General features: G+C 46.8%; 1 protein-coding gene across 1 annotated transcript in view; it reads left to right on the top strand.

The window, feature by feature from the left end:
• Positions 1-24,933, top strand: part of PGAP5 (Per1-like protein PGAP5) — a 170,531-nt gene that overhangs the window by 52,205 nt on the left and 93,393 nt on the right. Inside the window, exon 4 of the mRNA XM_068362323.1 lies at positions 2,972-3,042. Coding sequence (XP_068218424.1) covers positions 2,972-3,042 — 71 coding nt within the window. The remainder of the gene's footprint in view (positions 1-2,971; positions 3,043-24,933) is intronic.

The following is a 24,933-nucleotide window of genomic DNA, read 5'->3' on the forward strand; positions in this document are numbered from 1 at the left end:
GGTGGAAGGAAAATTAGTTGTAGCAAAAGAGTGGGGGAATAGAGTAGGTGGATGTAAAAGGGAGCTAGTGAGGGTTGAAGAGCTAATAAAACCGGGGGTAAAAAGTAAATATCAGGAAAGGTTGAAAATGATATATGACGAAGTGAAAGTATGAGAAACTGGCAATTTAGAGGAGGAGTGGAAGTTAGTAAAAGAAAATTTGTTTGAGATTGCAAGTGATGTGTGTGGCAAGAAGGTTGTTGGATGCAGCATGAGGAAGGGCAGTGAATGGTGGAATGAAGGAGTGAAGGTAAAAGTGGAAGAGAAAAAGAGGGCTTTTGAAGAATGACTGCAGAGTAATAGTATAGAGAAGTATGAAAAATATAGAGAGAAAAATTTGGAAGTAAAGCGCAAGGTACGTGAGGCAAAGAGGGCAGCTGACCTGAGGTGGGGTCAGGGATTGGGTCATTCATATGAAGAGAATAAGAAGAAGTTTTGGAGAGAAGTGAAGAGAGTAAGGAAGGCTGGCTCAAGAATTGAAGAGACAGTGAAAGATGGAAATGGAAGGTTGTTAAAAGGAGAGGAAGCAAGGAAAAGATGGGCGGAATATTTTGAAAGTTTACTGAATGTTGAGGATAATAGGGAGGCAGATATAATTGCTGTTGCAGGTGTTGAGTTGCCATTGATGGGAGATGAGAATGAGAGAGAGATTACAATAGATGAAGTGAGGAGAGCACTAGATGAAACGAGAGTAGGAAAACCATCTGGTATGGATGGTGTGAGAGCTGAGATGTTGAAGGAAGGGGGTGTGACTGTACTTGAATGGTTGGTGAGATTGTTTAATATGTGTTTTGTGTTGTCAATGGTACCAGTAGATTGGGTTTGTGCAGGTATTGTACCACTATATAAGGGTAAGGGAGATGTGCATGAGTGTTGTAATTCAAGAGGTATTAGTTTGTTAAGCGTAGTTGGAAAAGTGTATGGTAGAGTAATGATTATTAGGATCAAGGATAAAACAGAGAATGCAATCTTAGAAATACAGGGTGGTTTTAGAAGAGGTAGGGGTTGTATGAATCAGATTTTTACAGTAAGGCAGATATGCGAGAAATATTTAGCAAAAGGTAAGGAGGTGTATGTTGCGTTTATGGATCTGAAGAAAGCGTATGATAGAGTTGATAGGGAAGCAATGTGGAATGTGATGAGGTTATATGGAGTTGGTGGAAGGTTGTTGCAAGCAGTGAAAAGTTTCTACAAAGGTAGTAAAGCATGTGTTAGGATAGGAAATGAAGTGAGCGATTGGTTTGCGGTGAGAGTGGGGCTGAGACGGGGATGTGTGATGTCGCCGTGGTTGTTTAACTTGTATGTTGATGGAGTGGTGAGAGAGGTGAATGTTCGAGTGCTTGGACGAGGATTAAAACTGGTAGACGAGAATGACCAAAACTGGTAGACGAGAATGACCATGAATGGTAGGTAAATAAGTTTGTAGTTTGCGGATGATACTGTACTGGTTGCAGACACAGAAGAGAAGCTTGGCCGATTAGTGACAGAATTTGGAAGTGTGTGTGAAAGAAGGAAGTTAGAAGGAAGTTGAGAGTAAATGTGGGTAAGAGTAAGGTTATGAGATGTACGAGAAGGGAAGGTGGTGCATGGTTGAATGTCATGTTGAATGGAAAGTTACTTGAGGAGGTGGATCAGTTTAAGTACTTGGGGTCTGTTGTTGCAGCAAATGGTGGAGTGGAAGCAGATGTACGTCAGAGAGTGAATGAAGGTTGCAAAGTTTTGGGGGCAGTTAAGGGAGTAGTAAAAAATAGAGGGTTGGGCATGAATGTAAAGAGAGTTCTATATGAGAAAGTGATTGTACCAACTGTGATGTATGGATCGGAGTTGTGGGGAATGAAAGTGATGGAGAGACAGAAATTGAATGTGTTTGAGATGAAGTGTCTAAGGAGTATGACTGGTGTATCTCGAGTAGATAGGACTAGGAACGAAGTGGTGAGAGTGAGAACGGGTGTAAGAAATGAGTTAGCAGCTAGAGTGGATATGAATGTGTTGAGGTGGTTTGGCCATGTTGAGAGAATGGAAAATGGCTGTCTGCAAAAGAAGGTGATGAATGCAAGAGTTGATAGGAGAAGTACAAGAGGAAGGCCAAGGTTTGGGTGGATGGATGGAGTGAAGGAAGCTCTGGGTGATAGGAGGATAGATGTGAGAGAGGCAAGAGAGCGTGCTAGAAATAGGAATGAATGGCGAGCGATTGTGATGCAGTTCCGGTAGGCCCTGCTGCTTCCTCCGATGCCTTAGATGACCGCGGAGGTAGCAGCAGTAGGGGATTCAGCATTATGAAGCTTCATCTGTGGTGGATAACGGGGGAGGGTGGGCTGTGGCACCCTAGCAGTACCAACTGAACTCGGTTGAGTCCCTTGTTAGGCTGGGAGGAACGTAGAGAGTAGAGGTCCCCTTTTTTTGTTTTTGTTTCATTTGTTGATGTCGGCTACCCCCAAAATTGGGAAAAGTGCCTTGGTATATGTATGTATGTATGTTAATATTAGCGGTTTTTCTTTTGGTCAACACGTATTAGATTTTGAGAGAGACAGACAGACAGTTGGGGGGTGGGTTATTTTACTGTTGTTCATAAAATTATGAAGTAATATTTCAAAATAAACTAATTCAAAATAATTATATTGCTAGAATATTAAAATCATCCATTCATGACTTCCTACACTTATCGTGGTATGTTGAGAAGTGAAAGTAATCAAATTGAAAAGTTAAAATAACTAAGATAGATATTGCATAGAATGACAAGCTGAAATTTTTTTTTAAATTAAGGGACAGTTGAATTCTTATGAAATTTCTATCATTGATTATCATTAATGACCCAAAGGGTTAATATGAATTGTTAAAAGTTTAAGAAAGTTTAAAGAATTTTTTTATAAGCCCAGTCATATTGTCTTTAATTGTTTATCCAATTATATGATTAGAATTTTATGATTTTCAGAGAATGGCAAATGCATCGAGCCTTCCAGTCTGCTATAACATTACATAAACCCGATGTTGTTATTTTCTTAGGTAAGTTTTTAGTATTTTAGTTAGAAAACTATATAGGTTAAACTGGTTACCAAGTGCTCTTACAAAAATACGGTCCCCAAAATTTTTGTATCTACTGTTCTGTGCTTTGAATTACCAAATGCCAAGACCATAAACAATTCAAACTATCAGTGGCACATCAGCTGTAGGTTTGAGCCATTTAAAATTTACTGTTAGGAAAGATTTTTTAAATCCCCCATATACCAATATGTACAACAATTCAGTCACATACTAAGAGAAAAGGTGTTGAGCTCTAAATTCTTAAACATCCAGGATTTCATAATTTTCAATATTAAACTTACCCGATAATCATGTAGCTGTCAACTCTGTTGCCCGACAGAATTCTACGGAAGGGATACGCCAGCGATCACTATACAAGAGGGGGGTGTACTCACAAGCGCCACCTGTGGCCAGGTACTGCAGTACTTCTTGTTGACACCACTTCAATTTTTCCTCTGTCGTGCTTCCGGCAAGACGTTCATGGATACGCTTATAATTTTGGAGTCTTGTTCACGGTTTTTGGTGAAGTATTGCTCTAAGATTTCAGCTTTCGCTATTCAGGAAGTTCTATTATTAGCTTAGCTAGCTTTTGGAATTAATTTGATTAATTATGGTGACGAAGAGAGTATGAACTCTCTTTCACCTTTAAATGGCCGACCCTTCCCTTAGACGGAAGTGTTGGTGTCTAAGAGAGTATAGACTCTCTTTCTTAATTTTGCTTAACAAAAGTTATAGATTTATTTTATATCTCTCCGCCTTTTATAGGCCTCTTCGATTAACTTCCTTTTATTATAAACTTATAAAAATTAATTTTTATGTTTGTTTATATGCGACCTTTCCTAATAGTAGGCGGTCATTACTTGGAACCGAAGTTAATTAACATTGAGCCCGTCATTTCGTTTTTCCTGTTAAGATTTTATGCTATTTTAATTTTAATGTTTTGAAAGAATTTCTTTGATAGTCTCGTACTGTTTTTCAAAGTTGAACTAACGTTTTGTTTTGTCTCCGCAGTTGTTGACGTTCAGAACGTTCAACTTGCGCTCTATCGTTACGATAGAGAGAGAGTATTCACGGTTTCACGTTGCAGTAAGAGTAAACCGATTCTAGCGTTTTGTTCATTCTTTCTTAGCTTAATGGTTTTAATTCTAATAAAGGAACTTTTTATTTGGGAAATCTTTCAGTTTTTTTCCTTTAACAATAATATGTTTTAACGAGTATATATGATTGGGCTCTTCTCTCAGGTTCTAAGTCTAGAGAGAGAGAGAGAGAGAGAGATAGAGACGGAGGGAGAGAGAGCTGGATAAACGTTTCGTTCAAGCGAGTAACGTTGTTATCGTTTTTGCTCTTCTCCCTAGTCTCTTTAGGGGAAGAAGGTAAACGTTTCTAGAGTTTATTCTTGTTCTCAAGCTTTATGCGGTGAGAGATTTTAAACGTAGTTTATTTGATCTAGTGTTTAGTCTCTTTCCAGCCACTGAATTATTTATCTTTCATTAGATTTTTCTGTTACATTGTAATTCTGTTTTCGCAATTACTAACTTTTAAAGAAGGATAGAATTGCGTGTTTCAGGTACAAACCACTTAAAGTTTCGAGTTCAGTGAAATAAGTGCAAACAGAAATTCAAAAGTGATAAGTGATTAGCGCAAAGTGTGTCAGTGTTGTGCGTGAGGGTACTTCTTGCGTGCCAGTCGTCCTCCCAGTCCGGGACCTCTTGCAAGCTCCCAAGCCCAGGGGAGAAGCAATGTCGAAGGGCAAAAGGGTTCGGCAGGCCTTGATCGGCGCACAGAAGTATCCTCGGTGGTTGCGGGCGTGTATTACAGAGACCGTCACTCCCACCCGCAGACGATTGAGCCCTTATTTTACTCGTCTGCAGAAGAAATTTCGGGGAGATAACGCTGGACTCAGGTCTCAAGACCTCTTAAACGTAAAGTCCAGACCTCTAGAGTTCAACAACCCGGATGCAGTCATTGGGTTAGCTCTGACTCTCCGCAGTCATCAGGTGACTGCACACCTCCTAAGAGAGGTAAGGTGATGCCGCAACAGACCACATCTTCTGTTAAGGCTTTGCCTCAGCAGACCTTAGCGTCTGCCGACCCCAAGATGACTTTGCTGCAGTCCATGCAGTCACAGCTTGCGGTCTTAATGCGTGAGTGTCAGGCTGAGAAGGTTACACCTCCTCCTGCGATCGCTCCGCCTCACCGCAGTCCAGTCTGCCAGGCGTACGATGTTGAGGTTCCTCAGGATACCTTACCGCGTACTGAGTTGCCAGTTACCAGCGGTGTGCAGCAACCTCCGCCTTCCTTAAGGCAACCTCAGCAATGGGAGCAGGAATCTTATGCCTTACTTCCTCCGCTTCCGCTTGCGGTTCCACCAGCGAGGCAACAATCTCTTGAGGTACGACAACCTCTTCCATCAATGAGGCAGCCACCTCAGCACTCGCTGCAGCTTAGGCTAGCTCCTCAGGAACCTCAACTCGCGAGACAAGAACTGCGTTCTGCGCAGCCGCTACCTCAACTCTCGCAGCTCACACCTCAGGAACCTTAACTCGTTCCTCAGGAACCTGCTACTGCACATCCGCAACCCTTACAGCAAGCGCAACTCTTGAGGCAACAACCTCATGCTATGAGTCAGCCACCTCAACGCATGCATCTGCCACTTTCTCCTCAACTTGAGCCTCTTCCCATTCAACTTGGAAATAACACCTCATTACTTTCATAACTTGCATTTGTAGTCATATACATGTATGCCTACACAAACATTATGATAATGGAGGTTATTTGTATTACTTATATAAAAATATATATGTATTCCTTGCAATATATTTTTAACAATATCGCAAAATATGGCAAAAATATCTTCAAAACAAATGAATCATGAGTTATGAATGTAAGGTAAATATTATGTTGATATTAAAACCCCATGCAAGCATGCATGAAGTAATGCAGTGTTGCCAACAGGGCGAGTTTCCCTTTCCTGAGGTGAAGTAGATTATAGTACATTTAGTGTAGCTTAATTCTACGATTATCATGCCGGCTATCAAATTCATCAACAAAACAGTCTAAATCAATTCCCTCGGCACGTGCACTTTCAATGGACGGTAATGCGATATTACTCACTCTAGCACTGGTCATGGAATTTCTGAGAAATGTTACACGCCATGCAACACGCTCTGCTTACCTTACAGCATGCTCTACATACAGCATGCTCTGCATACAGCATGCTCTGCATACAACATGCTCTGCATACAGCATGCTCTGCATTCAGCATGCTCTGCATACAACATGCTCTACATACAGCATGCTCTGCATACAGCATGCTCTGCATACAACATGCTCTACATACAGCATGCTCTGCATACAGCATGCTCTGCATACAACATGCTCTGCATACCTTACCGCATGCTTCTCAGTCACACATCTTTGGTTGTTGCCAACTCACTAGACTGTCAAGCAGTTTCATAACGTTGCCTTCTAGTCTGCTGCTTTTGCACCATTGAAACCCTCACTGAGAGAACTTAGCTTTTCTCGGATATGGTCCCTGTAGATGAGAAAGTGCTTTTCTCCCTCCTTCTGATATTCCCTTGAGGACTCTGTCATTTGGAGAGGAGCCTTTAGCTGCGTAGCCTCCTATGGACTTTTATTTAAGCATAACATGCTTCCAGGGAAGGTAATGGTTCCACTTCAGTCACTAACCCCGTCTGTTACCACACCTGCTCCCATAGACCTTGAGCTGTGTTGCAAGACATGCAGTCCAAGCTTAGTCCTTGTTAAAGGATTTTTTGTTTACGGAGTCGGTGTGTCACTGGGAAGACGTTCAACAACCAGCAGAAGTGACTTGTTGTGACGCAGTGCGGCAACCTCAGCAACCCGATAAGGAGTTGTCTGTACGACCCAGACAGTCTAGACAGCTTCGGGTTGTCACTGTACTTCCTCGCTTCCCCATGGTTGACAGTTCACAGACTGTGCAGCAGTACCATGATCTTGTGTCCGGCTCCGTCAGACGACTGGCTTTTAAGAGCTCCCACAAGTCGTCGCTGTCTGGAGATTCTCAGATGGACTATGGATCTGACCAAGGAACTGGGCCTCCTGGTCAATTTTGAGGAGTCTCAGCTCATCCCATCCCAGACCATTGTCTCCCTGGGTATGGATCTTCAGAGTCGAGCTTTTCGGGCTTTTCCGTCGGCCCCAAGGATCTTCCAAGCCCTAGAATGCATCCAGAGCATGCTGAGAAGGAACCGATGCTCAGTCAGGTAGTGGATGAGTCTAACAGGGACACTTTCATCGCTGGCCCTGTTCATCGTGTTAGGGAGACTCCACCTCCCCCCCTTCAGTATCATCTAGCTGCTCACTGGATAAAGGACATGACGCTAGAGACGGTCTCAGTTCCTGTTTCCGAAGAGAGGAGGTCTTCTCTCGCGTGGTGTAAGAACAGCTTTCTTCTCAAGGAAGTCTACCTTTGGCTGTTCAGAAACCCGACCGCCGTCTCCTCTCGGACACATCAGACACGGGCTGGGGTGCGACTTTGGACGGACAGGAATGCTCGGGAACATGGAATCAGGAGCAAAGGACACTTCACATCAATTGCAAGGAGTTGTTGGCGGTTCTTCTGGCCTTGATAAACTTCAAGTCCCTCCAGCTTAACAAAGTGGTGGAGGTGGACTCTGACAACACCACAGCCCTGGCTTACATCTTCAAGCAGGGAGGGACTCTTTCGTGAAGTTGTTCTAGATCGCAAGGGACCTCCTCATCTGGTCTAAAGATCGAAAGCTCACGCTGGTAACGAGGTTCATTCAGGGCGGTATGAATGTCATGGCAGATCACCTCAGCCGGAAGGGTCAGGTCATCCCCACAGAGTGGACCCTTCACAAGAATGTTTGCAGCAGACTTTGGGCCCTGTGGGGTCAGCCAACCATAGATCTGTTCGCTACCTCGATAACCTAGAGACTCCTGTTGTATTGTTCTCCGATTCCAGACCCAGCAGCAGTTCACGTGGATGCTTTTCTGCTGGATTGGTTCCATCTCGACCTGTATGCATTCCCGCCGTTCAAGATTGTCAACAGGGTACTTCAGAAGTTCTCCTCTCGCAAAGGGACACGGCTGACGTTGGTTGGCTCCGCTCTGGCCCGTGAGAGAATGGTTCTTAGAGGTACTGCAATGGCTGGTCGACATTCCCAGGACTCTTCCTCTAGGAGTGAACCTTCTACGTCTACCTCACGTAAAGAAGGTACACCCAAACCTCCACGCTCTTCGTCTGACTGCCTTCAGACTTTCGAAAGACTCTCAAGAGCTAGGGGCTTTTCGAAGGAGGCAGCCAGAGCGATTGCCAAAGCAAGGAGAACATCCACTCTCAGAATCTATCAGTCTCAAGGGGAAGTCTTCCGTAGCTGGTACAAGACCAATGCAGTTTCCTCAACCAGTACCACTGTAACCCAGATTGCTGACTTCCTGTTATATCTAAGGAAAGTAAGATCCCTTTCAGCTCCTACGATCAAGGGTTACAGAAGTATGTTGGCAGCGGTTTTCCGCCACAGAGGCTTGGATCTTTCCACCAACAAAGATCTACAGGACCTCCCTAGGTCTTTTGAGACCTCAAAGGAACGTCGGTTGTCCACTCCAGGCTGGAATCTAGACGTGGTCCTAAGGTTCCTTATGTCATCAAGATTTGAACCTCTCCAATCAGCCTCTTTTTAGGACCTCACATTAAAAACTCTTTTCCTCGTGTGCTTGACAACAGCTAAAAGAGTAAGTGAGATCCACGCCTTCAGCAGGATCATTGTTTTCACATCTGAAACGGCTACATGTTCCTTGCAGCTCGGTTTTTACTAAACGAGCTTCCTTCACGTCCTTGGCCTAAGTCGTTCGAGATCCCAAGCCTGTCCAACTTGGTGGGGAATGAACTGGAGAGAGTACTTTGCCCAGTTAGAGCTCTTAGGTACTATCTAAAAAGGTCTTAACCTTTACGAGGACAATCAGAAGCCTTATGGTGTGCTATCAAGAAACCTTCTTTTCCAAGTTCTAAGAACTCAGTTTCTTACTATTCAGGCTTCTGATTAGGGAAGCACATTCTCATCTGAAGGAAGAAGACCTTGCTTTGCTGAAGGTAAGGACACATGAAGTGGGAGCTGTGGCTACTTCAGTGGCCTTCAAACAGAGCCATTCTCTGCAGAGTGTTATGGATGCAACCTATTGGAGAAGCAAGTCAGTGTTCGCATCATTCTATCTCAAAGATGTCCAGTCTCTTTACGAGTACTGCTACACCCTGGGACCATTCGTAGCAACGAATGCAGTAGTAGGCGAGGGCTCAGCCACTACATTCCCATAATCCCATAACCTTTTAACCTTTCTCTTGAATACTTTTTATGGGTTGTACGGTCGGCTAAGAAGCCTTCCACATCCTTGTTGATTTGGCGGGTGGTCAATTCTTTCTTGAGAAGCGCCGAGGTTAAAGGTTGTGATGAGGTCCTTTAGTATGGGTTGCAGCCCTTGATACTTCAGCACCTTAGAGTTGTTCAGCCTCCTAAGAGGAACGCTGCGCTCAGTAAGGAAGACGAACTTATTTAAGGCAGAGTAATGGCTCAAGTCGACTTCCTTACCAGGTACTTGTAATTTCATTGTTATTTTGAATAACTGATAATATGAAATACGGGATACTTAGCTTCTTGATATACATGTACACTGGTTTTCACCCACCTCCCTGGGTGTGAATCAGCTACATGATTATCGGGTAAGTTTAATATTGAAAAATGTTATTTTCATTAGTAAAATAAATTTTTGAATATACTTACCCGATAATCATGATTTAATTGACCCACCCTTCCTCCCCATAGAACCAGTGGACCGAGGAAAAATTGAAGTGGTGTCAACAAGAAGTACTGCAGTACCTGGCCACAGGTGGCGCTTGTGAGTACACCCCCCTCTTGTATAGCGATCGCTGGCGTATCCCTTCCGTAGAATTCTGTCGGGCAACAGAGTTGACAGCTACATGATTATCGGGTAAGTATATTCAAAAATTTATTTTACTAATGAAAATAACATTATTTTGATTTAAAATGTTGCACACAGAGACCAATATATTGGACACATGATTCATCTGCATTGGAACTATCCCCTTATGCATCTACCAAGTCTGCTCCAAACATTCTTTTGTTTATTTTCATTCGTTCATACTGGAAGAATACTTTATAATCTTTGTTTGCAATTTGTGTAGTCAATGAAAATGTTGGTGTTGTAGGTGGGATCAGAAGACAGTAGAGCTTCCTACTTGCAGTGATGGGGACTGGTGTATAATCCATAGAGTAGCACATGACAGAGAAAAAGAGGACCAGCACCTAGTGATAGTGACCTTGTTTGCAATTGTAGGAAGAATTTAAAAGGCATTTGTTCCGTAACTGAAATACAAACCACGCTATTTAATATGGGTTATTACTTCGGCGGAGCTGAATGACGAGCCATTTGAGTTTTAACGAGGGTTTACTACCCCACAGCTAGTTAGCGGGGGGTAGGGAGGGGTAACTTGCTAACCCCCCCCCCCACACACACACACACACATACACACCAGTGAATACTTCACTTTGCTCTAGGCTCGGTTGAAGAACAGACGTGTCTGCTCTCACCCTTGCTTTGACTGCCATTAATCTGTTTTGCTTTTTCTTTCTACAGAGTGTGTGAAGTTGGCCTCTATTAACATGTGTACGTGCCTTGGTTTACCTGACCGCCCTTGTGGGACCTTTATGTCGGCGGTAGACACAGATCCTCACACCTTGTGTCCTCATTGTAGGGGCCAACGGTGTGAAAAGGGTAATGTATGCGGTGAGTGTAGGGAGTGGTCTACCTCCCAGTGGGAGAGGTTTGCCCGGCGCCGGAAGAAGAAGTGCAAAAGGGATATTTCTCCTCCAAAGGCTTCTTTGAAGAGAGAAAATCCCAAGGCCTCTTCTTCCGTAGCCCAAACCTCCTCCGAAGCTCCCACTCGATCGGTCTCTTCCGAGAGGCCGTCGAAGGGGAGCGTAGACTGTTGTTCTGTTGACCGATCCCGGGGTGCGGGAAAGGTAGTTGCCTCCCATAGCGAGGCAGCTGCCCCCCCTCCCTCGGAGGAGGATATTGATATCCCTGTGTCTAATCGTGATTTGTTACAGCTTTGGTCTTCCTTGGGGCTTCAGGGTTCGCCCTCCAAGGAAGCCCTGTTTGATATGATTAAGCTGGGAGCAACTGTTAAACAGTCGCCGGCGATAGCAGACGTAGATCCTCTGTCTATCGTCGACGTTGTTATAACGGAGGCCTCCGGTGTGTCGGATCAAACTGCTCCTGTTGTTGCTGAGGTAGTTGAAGGCTCTGATTCCCCCTCCGAACATCTTTCGAGGGTGGAACTTAGTCCCACGGTCTCTCCTGCCGGTGATTCTTCCCCCCGGGGGAGTTCACTTACAGAGGCTCCTTTGCGGAGGCCTTACGAAGGTCAGCTTGCTGATCCCACGGCCCTTAGAGGGCGTATAAGGTGGAAGGCTCGTCCTCCCCTTCGCCGTAGAGGACTTCCTTCTCCTCACAAGGGAGTTAGGAGGTGCCTTTTCGGCTCGTCGTCCCCGCAGTCCTCTGCGGAGGAGACTCATCGTTCTCCGATCCTGCCAGCTACCACCTTAGACCTCTCCGAAGATTGTTCGCGATCTCCTTCGGTGGAAGGTCGTCCTTCGGGACCCCCTGACCTGTCACCCTCCAGACCTGCTGTCCTGCCATCACCCTTCAAGGATGCTGATCCTGTCATTGTACAGGCACCGGTCCCTTCGGGGCACAAGGGACTTGAGCGCAAAACTGTGCCTCAGTCCCTTAAGCGCCAGGCACCCCCTGCGTGCCGTCTTGCTGCTGTTCCTGACTTAGTGCCACTGCACTCCCTTGTGCGTGTGCGCGCTCCTGCTTCTGTTCTTACACGCCAGGGTCACCCTGCGTGCCCTCCTGCAGTTCCTGTTATAGCGCGCCAGCGCCCTCCTGCAGTTCCTGCCACAGCGCTCAAGTGCTCTCCTATTCGTTAGCGCTCTCCAGTGCCTCAGCGCACTTCTGGAATTAAGCGCACAGCCACAGTTCCTGACACAGCGCGCAAGCGCTCTCCTACATTCCAGCGCGCAGTACAGGAGGTACCTAAGTTAGCGCACGGGCGCTCACAGGTACCCCTGCCTTCTTCCTCTAAACTGCGCACTCCTGTGCGCCCGATTCCTGTTGCGCGCCCTGTGCGTCCATCACAGCAGCACACGCCCTTACGCCCGCATCCTGATGCGCGCCCACGATCTCCTGCGCGCCCAGCGCGCCCTCGTTCTTCTCAGAGGGCAGTTCCTGCACCACCTGCTCAACGTTCTCCTGCGCGCCAGCACGCAAGTTAACCTTTGCGCCCTCACGAGGCTGCGCAATCGCGCCCTCGCCCCGTGCTTCCTGACACACGCGCTTTACGCCAACGCGTTAGGAATATTTCTCCTGCGCACGCGCGCCCAATAATTTCTCCTGCACGGGCTCATCAGCAGGTTCCTGCGCGCCTGCGCACACGCGAGCAGAAGGTTGCTCATGCTCCAGCTCCTATCCTGCCTTCAACACCGCCCCACGTTCCAGCTCCTGCACGCCGCACGCCCTCGCCGTCACCTATGCGCGCACGCGCGAAGTTCCTGTCTCGTACGATCCTTCAGCGCGCGATCCAGGACAGGGCTCATCGCGCGATCGCCAGCGCGATCCCGCACACGACTTCATGGGGCTTCAGGCGGACAGATCTCGTTCCCCCCCTCGCAAACGCAGGACAGCGCGCTTGCCGGAGGAGGGGAGGTTCCCGGACAAGTCTAAGGACTCTCTTTCAGCTCCGTTTCAGGCGAACCCTCATTTGTCGACTCCTCCTAGGGATCGTTCGATCCTCTTCCCCCCAGAGGGAGTATCTGACAGCGCGACAGTCAGCCAACAGCCCTGGTTTGATACCATAATCAGAGCTCTCATGCAGGCTTTTAAGCCTGTGTTCTCTGAACTAGGTCACAAAGCAGTGGCTACCTCGTCTCCCCTGAAGAGGAAGAGAGGAGTCCCCTCCGTGGTGACTTCTCCGAGGGCTAAGCTGTCTACTTGGAAATCCTTGCGCAAGGCTCCCTCTCCCCTCCAGACCTTCTCTCCCTCCCCTGCAGACGAGGATTTTCCATCCTCAGGGGAGTTGGACGAGCTGGTCCGTTCCCCCATCACACCAATGGGGGAAACTCCGCCTCTCCCTGAGAAGTCTCCTCACACTGGGTTGGAGAAGAGCCTGCATCCATCGTTGCTAGAGTCCTGTATCCCTCCCAGGAGGGAGCCGAAGGACTCGAAGACTTTGCCGAAGTCTTCTGCAAGGATCAGACAGGAACCAGCTAGACCTTCGGAGAATGTCCACGTGTCCCCCCAGGAAGAGCCACTGGGGACTGGGGACTTTGCTGCAAGCCCTTCAGGAGGAGAGCATCAAGAGTCAGAACATGCATTCTGGCAATTTCTGACCCTCACAAGAAATCTCAACGGGTTTCTGGACCCTGAGATTCCTCCTCGTGAGGGTAAGGACACGGTCTTGGACCGAGTCTACGGCACCCAGAAGCCCTCTAGGGCCAGTGCAGCCTTGCCCTGGTCACAAGGGATGAAGAGTGCCAGAGACAAGGTCGAAGGCCAGCTCTCCGAGCCTGCCTCCTCCAACAGATCCCGCGCTGATAACAAGCTCCTCCCTCCTCCTCGAGTCCACCAGAGGAGGTATTTCGAGATCTTAGAGACTTGTTTGAGTCTTACCATTCACCATTCTGTGGAAGAACTCACTGGAGGAGTCCCTCTAGAGAGACTTTCCAACTGGCAGGTTTCGTATTCTGCTACTGAGATCCTAAGCCAGGAGAAGGTGGCGAAGTGTGCCATGCAGGCAACTTCGTGGCTTGACATCTGGCTGGGATCTCTGGGCATCCTGGTGCGGTCTGAGGACCTGTCCAAAGAAAGCACCAGGAAGGCACTGGAGACATTCTTACTCTCTGGCACGGGGACCATTGAGTTTCTGGCCCACCAAGTCTCGAGCTTGTGGGCCAATACGATCCTGAAACGTCGAGACGCAGTTGCCGAGAGATTCCACCAGAAAGTCCCCAGTTCCGACGTTAGCAGGCTCAGACACTCTTCCATACTCGGTAAGAGTCTGTTCGAGCCTAAGGACGTAGAGGAAGTCCAACCAGGACTCCCTCCTCCATAGGGCCCTGACATCAAGGCCCTACAAACCTCCAGCAACTCAACAGCCCCGTTCAGATAAGAATACGAAAAAGACGACAGCAGTGAAGCCAAAGGTGTCTAAGCCCTTTCCCGTCGAGGACATGAAGGGCAGGAAGTCCTCCAGGGGAGGTAAAAATCCTAGAGGGAGCAGCCGAGGCCGCAAACGCTAGGATTGGCAGTCCCCCTGCATGTCCACCAGTGGGGGGATGCCTACAAAGTTGCGCGACAAGGTGGCAGCAACTCGGGGCAGATACCTAGACGATTTCCGTGATCACTCAGGGTTAACCCGTCCCGTTCACATCCTCTCTACCTCCCCTGACAGCGAGGCCAGTGTCATTGAGCTTCCTTACCATGGGATTGGTAAGGGGGCAAGCCCTCTGGGCAGAAGTCGAGACCATGTTGAATAAGGACGCTCTCCAAGAGGTGGCAGACGGGTCCCCAGGCTTCTACAGTCGACTCTTTCTTGTAAAGAAGGCGTCTGGAGGCTGGAGACCATTCATCGACCTCTCGACCCTAAACTGGTTTGTCAAACAGACTCCGTTCAGCATGGAGACGGCAGACACGGTCAGACTTGCAGTGAGACCGCAAGACTTCATGTGTACACTGGACCTAAAGGACGCGTACCTCCAGATCCCAGTCCATCGTTCTTCCAGGAAGTACTTAAGATTTTGCCTAGACAACAAGATCTACCAGTTCAAGGTGCTGTGCTTCGGTCTCTCCACAGCTCCTCAGGTGTTCACCAGAGTGTTCACCCTGATATCATCGTGGGCTCACAGGATCGATATCCATCTCCTCCGTTACCTGGACGACTGGCTGATCCTAGCAGACTTGGAGGCAACCCTTCTTCGCCACCGAGACAGGCTTCTCGAACTTTGCCAGGATCTGGGGATCATGGTAAATCTCGAAAAGTCCTCTCTGCAGCCCTCTCAGAAACTGGTACACCTAGGCATGGTCATAGACACCAATCTCCACAAAGCCTTCTCATCAGACGACAGGATAGCAAGGCTGAGGAAAGTCGCAAGGCCTTTCCTCAAACGAGAAGAACTTCCAGCCCAAACATGGTTATGTCTCCTCGGTCACCTCTCTTCCTTGGCCCGTCTGGTTCCCAATGGTCGCCTCAGAATGAGATCCCTCTAGTGGCGACTCAAGTCTCGGTGGAATCAAGGAGACGATTCCCCGGACTCTCTGATCCCTATGGGTCCCGCGGAACAGACGGACCTTCAATGGTGGCTAGCAGACGAGAACCTACGAAAAGGAGTGGATCTTCTCGTCCTTCCCCCTGATTTGATGTTGTTTTTGGACGCATCAAAGATAGGGTGGGGGGCCCACGTTCTGAACCACATGACCTCAGGCCTGTGGTCAGAATCAGAAAGGTACCTCCACATAAACCTGCTAGAAATGAAGGCCGTATCCCTGGCACTTCAGAAGTTCCATCAGGTCCTGGCGGGCCACTCTGTGGTGGTGATGAGCGACAACACCGCAGTAGTGGCTTATACAGTGGTACCTCTACATACGATTTTAATCCGTTCCTCAACCGACTTCGGATGTAGAAAATGTTCGGATGTCGAAACGAATTTTCCCATAAGAATACATTGAAATAGGATTAATCCGTGGTTAAGCCCAAAAACCTATGATAACTTCTTAATAAACTACTACACATAATTTCCCATGAGAATAATGCACACTAAATTAGATAATAGACATGTAAAAAAGAAGAATTATCAAAAAATGATAAATAAGAAACGGGTTTTTGAGCGTCACTTTACCTTAGAAACTCCAGCGCAGGTGTTGTTGGTCTTGCTACGCAGAGAGGAGACGGACGGGCGGCGAGGAGGTAGAGAGGTTAACTACGATAAACGTACACTACCGTAACTTATTCTAACTTACACTAAGTGAACTTTAACATAACTTAGCTTATTTTTTTTTTATTTTTATATTTTATATTTTTTTTACATTTTCTTTTTTTCTTTTTGATTATTAATTTTAATCACTTTCACTCTCTACACTTAAAATTGATTGAATTTCTTTCACTTCACTCTTTGCCGTTTTCTTTGTTTCACTTTCTTTCGCTTCACTCTTTGCCGTTTTCTTTGAATCACTTACATCCTCTTCATCACGAGTTCGCTTCGTAGTTTTTTTAAGAAATTATCGATAGATAGTTGCTTGGTACGGCTTTTCAGAATGTTTCGAAAGTGAGTTAGGCAAACATCATCGAACTGCGCAACTACACGACAAACCTGCAATTTTTTGGGGTGGTATTTGTCGATGAAGTCGACCACGTCTTGATATTTTCCTAACACCTCTTTTATATGCACCGAACCTAACACATGTTCTACCTCCTCGATCCCTTTCTCGTCATCACTCATGTGCTCAGACATAGCATGGAGTTCCTTGATCTCTTCTGTGGTAAGTTCGTCGTGATGTTCGGCGACGAGTTCCGTAACGTCATCTGCGTCGACCTCCAGACCAATGGACTTGCCAAGGGAGACGATTTCCTCTACGTCTTCCGCTGCACCCACCACGGGATCAGGTTCGGGGTCAAAACCTTCGAAATGTCGGAGAGAAACTGCATCAGGCCACAGCTTCTTCCAGGCAGAATTGAGGGTCCGTCGAGTTAATCCCACCCAAGCCTGATCTATGATCTTCAAGCAGTGCACGATGTTGAAGTGGCTCCTCCAAAATTCACGCAAAGTTAAGTTTGTGCTTTGCGTGACATTAAAGCACTGCTTAAATAAGTGCTTGTTGTACAGCTTCTTAAAATTAGAGATGACTTGCTGGTCCATGGGCTGGAGGATAGAGGTGGTATTCGGTGGAAGATACAGCACCTTTATGAACTTAAATTTATCGAAGATATCATCTTCAAGTCCGGGGCGGGTGAGCGGGTGCATTGTCAAGGCATAGCAGGCACTTTAAAGGCAATTTCTGTTCATGAAGATACTTCTTCACAGAAAGGCCGAAAACTTGGTTAACCCATTGCACAAAGAACTGCTTAGTGACCCAGGCCTTCGAGTTGGATCGCCAGAAAACATGAAGCTGGTCCTTATCGACGTTGTGTGCCTTTAAGGCCCTAGGGTTCTCGGAATGGTAAACCAGTAAGGGCTTGACTTTAAAGTCCCCGCTAGCGTTGGCACATAGGGCAAGAGTCAACCGATCCTTCATTGGCTTATGCCCAGGCAATTTCTTCTCTTCGGCGGTGATGTAGGTTCGACTGGGCATCTTCCAAAACAGCCCGGTTTCATCACAATTAAACACTTGCTGCTCTACGTAGCCTTCTTCCAGCACGATCCTTTCAAAGTTCTTGACAAAGTCAGCTGCAGCCTTTGTGTCCGCACTAGCAGCCTCTCCGTGGTGAACAACTGAATGAATCCCGGACCGTTTCTTAAATTTCTCAAACCAGCAACGAGATGCCTTGAAATCATCTGAGGAAGGTTCGGTTGAACTCTCCCCAGCATTACCCCCAGAGCTCTCCTCCTTCAAGTCCGTAAAGATGGCGTGCGCCTTCTCGCAGATGATGGTTTCGGTGATGGTGTCGCCAACAATCTCTCTGTCCTTGATCCAGATTAGCAGAAGTCGTTCCATCTCTTCTATGATAGGGCTACGGCGTTTTGAAATAATGGTGATCCCCTTAGAAGGTTTCACTGCTTTAATAGCTTCCTTCTGTTTAAGGATTGTTGAGATCGTCGACATATTACGGCCATACTGTTTAGCAAGTTCACTCACGCGGACGCCACGCTCATGTTTTTCAATAATTTCCTGCTTTACGTCTAAAGAAAGCATTTCCTTCTTCCTTTTCTCACCACTACCACTACCACTTGCAAAACTAAGCCTTTTAGGACCCATACTTTACATAAATTACCGTAAAAGGATGCACGTAAAAAAATCACGATTAAAACAGTACAATAATAGCAGAACGCACAGGGCACAACCGCAAGAAGCCGACGAGAACAGAGGACTTACCCAAGCCGCGCTAATTGAGGGTCCCTCCGAGGTCGAAGTGCTGCCTTCTATCGGCGGAAATAAAAAACACATCAGGCGCTATGAGCACCGACTACGCGTACGAGTATTGTTTACTTCGGGTGTCGAAAAAAAAATTCGGGTGTAGAGTCAAAAATTTTCTCGAATTTTACTTTGGATGTTGGAAAATTCGGATGTAGATACGTTCGGATGTAGAGGTTCCACTGTATCAACAAGCAGGGAGGTACCTTCTCGGAACAGCCATCCCATCTTGCAGTAGAGATACTGAGATGGTCCGAAGTCCACTCGGTCACACTTTCAGCTCGCTTCATTCCAGGCAAAAGGAATGTGCCCGCCGACAGTCTGAGCAGAGCGACGCAGATAGTGAGTACCGAATGGTCTTTGGATCCTCAAGTAGCCAACAAAGTCCTGACTTTGTGGGGTTCCCCAACTGTGGATCTGTTTGCTACAGCGCTGAACTTCAAGCTCCCGCTGTACTGCTCCCCAGTCCCGGACCCCAAGGCTCTCTGGCAAGATGCCTTCCAACAACGGTGGGACAACATCGACGTTTACGCCTTTCCCCCGTTCTGTCTGATGAGGAGGGTGCTCAACAAGACCAGAATATCGGTCAATCTATCGATGACCCTCATAGCTCTGCTATGGCATCACACAGAGTGGTTTCCGGACCTCCTGCAACTCCTGATGGAGCCCCCGAGAGAACTCCCTCCACGTCACGAGCTACTCGAACAACCACACGCCAATATCTTCCACAAAGCCGTAGCTTCGCTTCGACTTCACGCCTGGAGACTATCCATCACCTCCTCGTTGAGAAAGGATTTTCGCAACAAGTTGCGAATAGGATGTCTGGACATCTGCGCAGGTCATCCGCAGGGGTCTACCAGGCGAAGTGGCGAGTTTTCTGTGGTTGGTGTCATGGAAGGGGTATCTCTCCACTCGATGCCACTATTCCAGCAATAGCGGAGTTCTTCGTGTATTTGCGGGAAGAAATGCGCCTTTCAGTCTCGGCGGTGAAAGGCTATCGCTCAGCCTTAAGTCTAGCCTTCAGGCTCCAAGGAGTGGACATTTCTTCCTCGGTGGAACTTTCTCTACTCATACGGAGTTATGAACTTAACTGCCCTCAGTCGGAAGTGAGACCTCCTCCATGGAACGTGGTTCGAGTTCTCAGGTCTCTTAAGAGACTTCCCTTCGAACCATTACGCCAGGCTTCAGATCGCCACCTTACTTGGAAGACGGTGTTCCTGCTAGCTTTGGCCTCGGCCAAACGAGTCGGCGAACTCCGTGGTCTCTCATACGACATCGCCCATTGAAGGGGATGGGGGAGGTAATGTTCAGGTTCGTCCCTGAGTTTGTTGCCAAGATTCAGAATCCGGGAGTGCCGGACCCTCGGTTCAACTCTTTCCAGGTTTCGAGTCTTCGTTCTGTAACAGATGACCCAGACTATCTCCTACTGTGCCCAGTAAGGAGTCTGAGGTTGTATCTTAAAAGAACAGCTGCAGTTCATCCCCAAGTGCAAGCCTTGTTTGTGAGCACTGGGAAAACGAAGAGGAGGGTCACTAGGAATACCATCTCAGCCTGGATTTGCAAGGTAATACACCTAGCCTTGAATCCTGACCCTCCTCCGTCACGTCGCCCCAGAGCACATGATGTCAGGGGCATAGCTACGTCCCTGGCCTTCAAGAAGAACTATTTAGTGACGCAGGTCCTGCAAGCTGGGGTGTGGAAGCATCAGACGACCTTCACAGCCCACCACCTGCAAGACGTGACACACAGAAGACTCGATACGTTCTCTATCGGCCCTGTGGTGGCTGCACAACAGCTGGTCTAACCTCAGGCTCCTTAATGGACAGGTAGCAGAAGGTTGAGGGCATTGTTACCCGGTTTTAGTTTGCATGAATGAAAAGGTTTTCCTAGCCCTTATTCTTTTCTTCATCCTCTCCTCCCTTGGAGAAAGCAGCATCCTGGGTTCTCTGCATAGCTGACCTCAAACCAATGCAGGTAAACCATGCTTCCTTGTGTTCCTAGTATTAAGGTTAATACTGTCACATCCCCATACCCTGACGAGGTGGTATTGAGAGAGTCCTAACCTAGATGTCCATCTGAAAAACTCCAGGTCAACTTCCTAGGACGAGTCACTCTTCTCACCTTCACACAGCTTATGTAGGCCGCAGCAGTTGCACAGCAATGCTAGCGAGGTGCAGGGACTCCTTATTGCCTGAGTACTTACACACTCAAATCTTTTGTCCCTATCTGGGGATTGTGATAAATTGGGAGAAGCCAAAACTCATACCCAAGAAGAGATTGAAGTATATAGGTTTGCTGAGGGACAATATCAGTGAGCCTTTACATTAGACAATTGCTTCAGCGAGCTCAGAGAGGTAGTGCAACTGGTTTGATCACCATTCTTTGCTAGGAAAGCTCATTTCACACAGCCACCTCCAACGGATATCTCTTCAGTGGTGTTTGAAGGCTCACTGGTTGATCTTCAAAGATCCAACTGGATCAGGAGATGTGGCCTGATCTTACAGTGGCTGGACAGGGAAATCCTCACTAAGGGAGTCCAAGTCAACTCCCCATCTCTGGACAAGCAACTGTTCTTAGATTCGTCAAAGGAGGGGTCATGTGTCAGTGTCTCTTCCACAGTACTGGCATAACCAAGAAAGAGTTGTCGAAAAAACTGTCACTTTTTCACTTCACAAGACAGTCTATAGAGCATTAGTTTTGACTGCTGAGAGGGCCGAAGTACCAGCTCAGACTAGAACTCACAGTCATGGATATAGGTTCCACTCTAGTCTCTAAGAGAAATCTTGTAATTGGCTAGGTGTTAAAGGCAGGAATGTGGATGCACCAAACAACCATCACAATTTTCAACTTCATTCAGGGAGTGTACCCACAAGTCCCTCAACACTTTGGTTCTTGGGCCTTTGGTGGCTGCTCAAACAGTTATATAGCCAGCCCAGCTCTCATATGGGGCAGAAAGCATCTTGTCTATGGTAGCATGAAATGTGAGTCTGGAATTATAGGTCCAGTGACTGGCTTTTCTGCTTCTTTTTTCCTTCCCCTCTCTTGGCGATGAAGCTGGGTTGCATGCTGGATTGGGTTGTAGAATTAATACCAAACCAATTGGTTTTAGAATGCCTGATATTTCATTCTATACTTTATATCCTCATCGGTGGTGAAGAATGCCTTCATTGACCGATTGACCGAGTACCAGTTACGTAAGAAAGTACAGGCCAGTCGTTATCAGCCTACTCATCCAAATGATAATCAGATAGGGAGTTGCTGGAGTCATCTCCCCCCATTCCCATAACGGACGATGGAGAGTGCTCACCACCAGTTGATAAATACCTCGCTAACAAATTCAACAATTGTTTCAGCTTATGTTAAAGACATTCCCTATTTTATAGGACTCAGGTGTGTATAGTCTTGAAAAATATAAATTATTTAAAAAAAATTTTATACCTTGCCATTTATTCCTATGCGAATGTGAACATCCGAGCCATTTATATGGATTTATTCTATGTCGAGTCTCAACGATCAGAAAAAAACAAAGGTCCCTAACTGGTAACTATATAATAGGTTACAAAGCAAGCTCCACTTCTGGGCAGCATTATGAGCTGCTACAAGGCAAGCTCCACTTCTCTCCTGGTTGAGTCCAGGGGAAGCTCTCTCTTCGTGCCTCTCTACGATCATGACTTCTCACGCTGGATAACCTGATCCTTTGATCTGTATAGATCCTTTTGTGATTTCACATGTATCCTTTGTGTCAGAGTTCCAGTAGAACGTTACTCTGCTTTTGGAGGTGTCTCAATTGGAAGTGTCAAAAGTCTTTCTTTGTTCTCACCCGAGAACACTAAACTCAATTTGATACTGCCATTACCCTCTATACTGAGGCAGTTCTGTTGGAAAGTTCCTACCTTTCCCTCACTCGTACATATGAGTCTGGTTTGCCGCTTATGCTTATAATGAAATTATATAATTTCTATAATTCTCGGTATGGTTCTCCTCGTAAGAATTCTCTGGGTGTTCCAGAATTCTCCCTTATTGCTGTATATCCTTTTCTGATGTTGTGCGTACATCCTCAGTAGTGTCCTCAACACAGACTTTACAGTTTTCAATATTAAACTTACCCGATGATCATGTAGCTGTCAACTCTGTTGCCCGACAGAAATCTACGGTCGGGATACGCCAGCGATCGCTATACAGGTGGGGGTGTACACAACAGCGCCATCTGTGGTCAGGTACTCCAGTACTTCTTGTCAACAAGACCTCAATTTTTCCTCTGTCGTGCCACCGGCTAGACCTACTTGGATACGCTGTTGATTCTGGAGTTATTGTTCACGATTTGGTGATGTATTTGCTCTAGAGTTTAGCTTTCGCTATTCAGGAAGCTTTATCATTAGCTTAGCTAGCTTTTGGAATTTATTTGATTTAATTATGGTGACGAAGAGAGTATGAACTCTCTTTCACTTTTAAATGGCCGACCCTTCCCTTAGACGGAAGTGTTGGTGTCGAAGAGAGTATAGACTCTCTTTCTTAATTTTGCTTAACAAAGTTATAGATTTATTTTATATCTCTCCGCCTTTTATAGGCCTCTTCGATTAACTTCCTTTTATTATAAACTTATAAAAATTAATTTTTATGTTTGTTTATATGCGACCTTTCCTAATAGTAGGCGGTCATTACTTGGAACCGAAGTTAATTAACATTGAGCCCGTCATTTCGTTTTTCCTGTTAAGATTTTATGCTATTTTAATTTTAATGTTTTGAAAGAATTTCTTTGATAGTCTCGTACTGTTTTTCAAAGTTGAACTAACGTTTTGTTTTGTCTCCGCAGTTGTTGACGTTCAGAACGTTCAACTTGCGCTCTATCGTTACGATAGAGAGAGAGTATTCACGGTTTCACGTTGCAGTAAGAGTAAACCGATTCTAGCGTTTTGTTCATTCTTTCTTAGCTTAAATGGTTTTAATTCTAATAAAGGAACTTTTTATTTGGGAAATCTTTCAGTTTTTTCCTTTAACAAATAATATGTTTTAACGAGATATATAATTGGGCTCTTCTCTCAGGTTCTAAGTCAAGAGAGATAGAGACGGAGGGAGAGAGAGGAGGATAAACGTTTCGTTCAAGCGGGTAACGTTGTTATCGTTTTTGCTCTTCTCCCTAGTCTCTTTAGGGGAAGAAGGTAAAACGTTTCTAGAGTTTTATTCTTGTTCCCAGTCTTTATGCGGTGAGAGATTTTAAACGTAGTTTATTTGATCTAGTGTTTAGTCTCTTTTCCAGCCACTGAATTCTTTATCTTTCATTATGTTTTTCTGTTACATTGTAATACTGTTTTCGCAATTTCTAACTTTTAATGAAGGATAGGATTGCGTGTTTCAGGTACAAACCACTTAAAGTTTCGAGTTCAGTGAAATAAGTGCAAACAGAAAATCAAAAGTGATAAAGTGATAAGCGCAAAGTGTTACAGTGTTGCGTTCGAGGGTTCGTCTGTTCGTGCCAGTTGTTCGCCTAGTCTGGGACCTCTTACAAGCTCCCAAGCCCAGGGGAGAAGTAATGTCGAAGGACTTATGGGTTCATCAGGCCTTGATCGACGAACAGACGTTTCCCTCCGTGGTTTCGGGTGTATCCACTCACGTTGCAGACGTGATCACCCCACCCACACAAAGACGAGAGAGCCCATTTATTCCTCGTCTGCGGAAGAGGTTTCTCGCAGAAACCATGGACCAAATCTTGCAGCTTTTAAGTGCAAGTCGGTCCCTTCCGCGCAAGTCCAACGGCCTAGGTGTAGCCACTGGGTCAGTTCGGACTTGCTGCAGTACGACAACTGCACACCTCCCAGAGAGGCAAGGTGGTACCGCAACAGGCAGTAACTCCGTCTGTTGCCGCACCAGCTGTTTTAGACCCTCAGTCACAACGGACAGTAGCTCCGTTTGTTGTTGTCTTTCATAGACCCTAGTGGTCCATGCTGCAGAATATACAGTCTCAGCTTGCTCCTTCATACAGGAGTATCATGCTGGAAGGTTGACAATGCAGCCTGTTAACCTACAACCCGCCGAGGTTGTGCGCTCAGCAGATACTGCGGCTGCCTGCTCCCACCCTCCACCTGTGAGAGCTCCACCTCCGATGCGCAGTCCACCCTGCCAGACGCATGTTCTTGCTGCGCCTCCTGCTTTCATGCGTGAGCTGCCGCATCGGGAGTTGCCGGGTTCCAGCACTATGAGGAGCCTCATGCTATGCGGCAACCTCCTCAACCCATGAGGCAGGAGCCTCATGCTATGCGGCATCCTCCTCAACCCATGAGGCAGGAGCCTCATGTGAGGCAGGAGCCTCATGCTATGCGGCAACCTCCTCAACCCATGAGGCAGGAGCCTCATGCTATGCGGCATCCTCCTCAACCCATGAGGCAGGAGCCTCATGCTATGCGGCATCCTCCTCAACCCATGAGGCAGGAGCCTCATGCTATGAGGAGCCTCATGCTATGCGGCATCCTCCTCAACCCATGAGGCAGGAGCCTCATGCTATGCGGCAACCTCCTCAAATGCGGCATCCTCCTCAACCCATGAGGCAGGAGCCTCATGCTATGAGGAGCCTCATGCTATGCGGCATCCTCCTCAACCCATGAGGCAGGAGCCTCATGCTATGCGGCAACCTCCTCAACCCATGAGGCAGAAGCCTCATGCTATGCGGCA

This window comes from Palaemon carinicauda, chromosome 38, assembly GCF_036898095.1.
Source record: "Palaemon carinicauda isolate YSFRI2023 chromosome 38, ASM3689809v2, whole genome shotgun sequence".
Taxonomy (NCBI): Eukaryota; Metazoa; Arthropoda; class Malacostraca; order Decapoda; family Palaemonidae; genus Palaemon; species Palaemon carinicauda.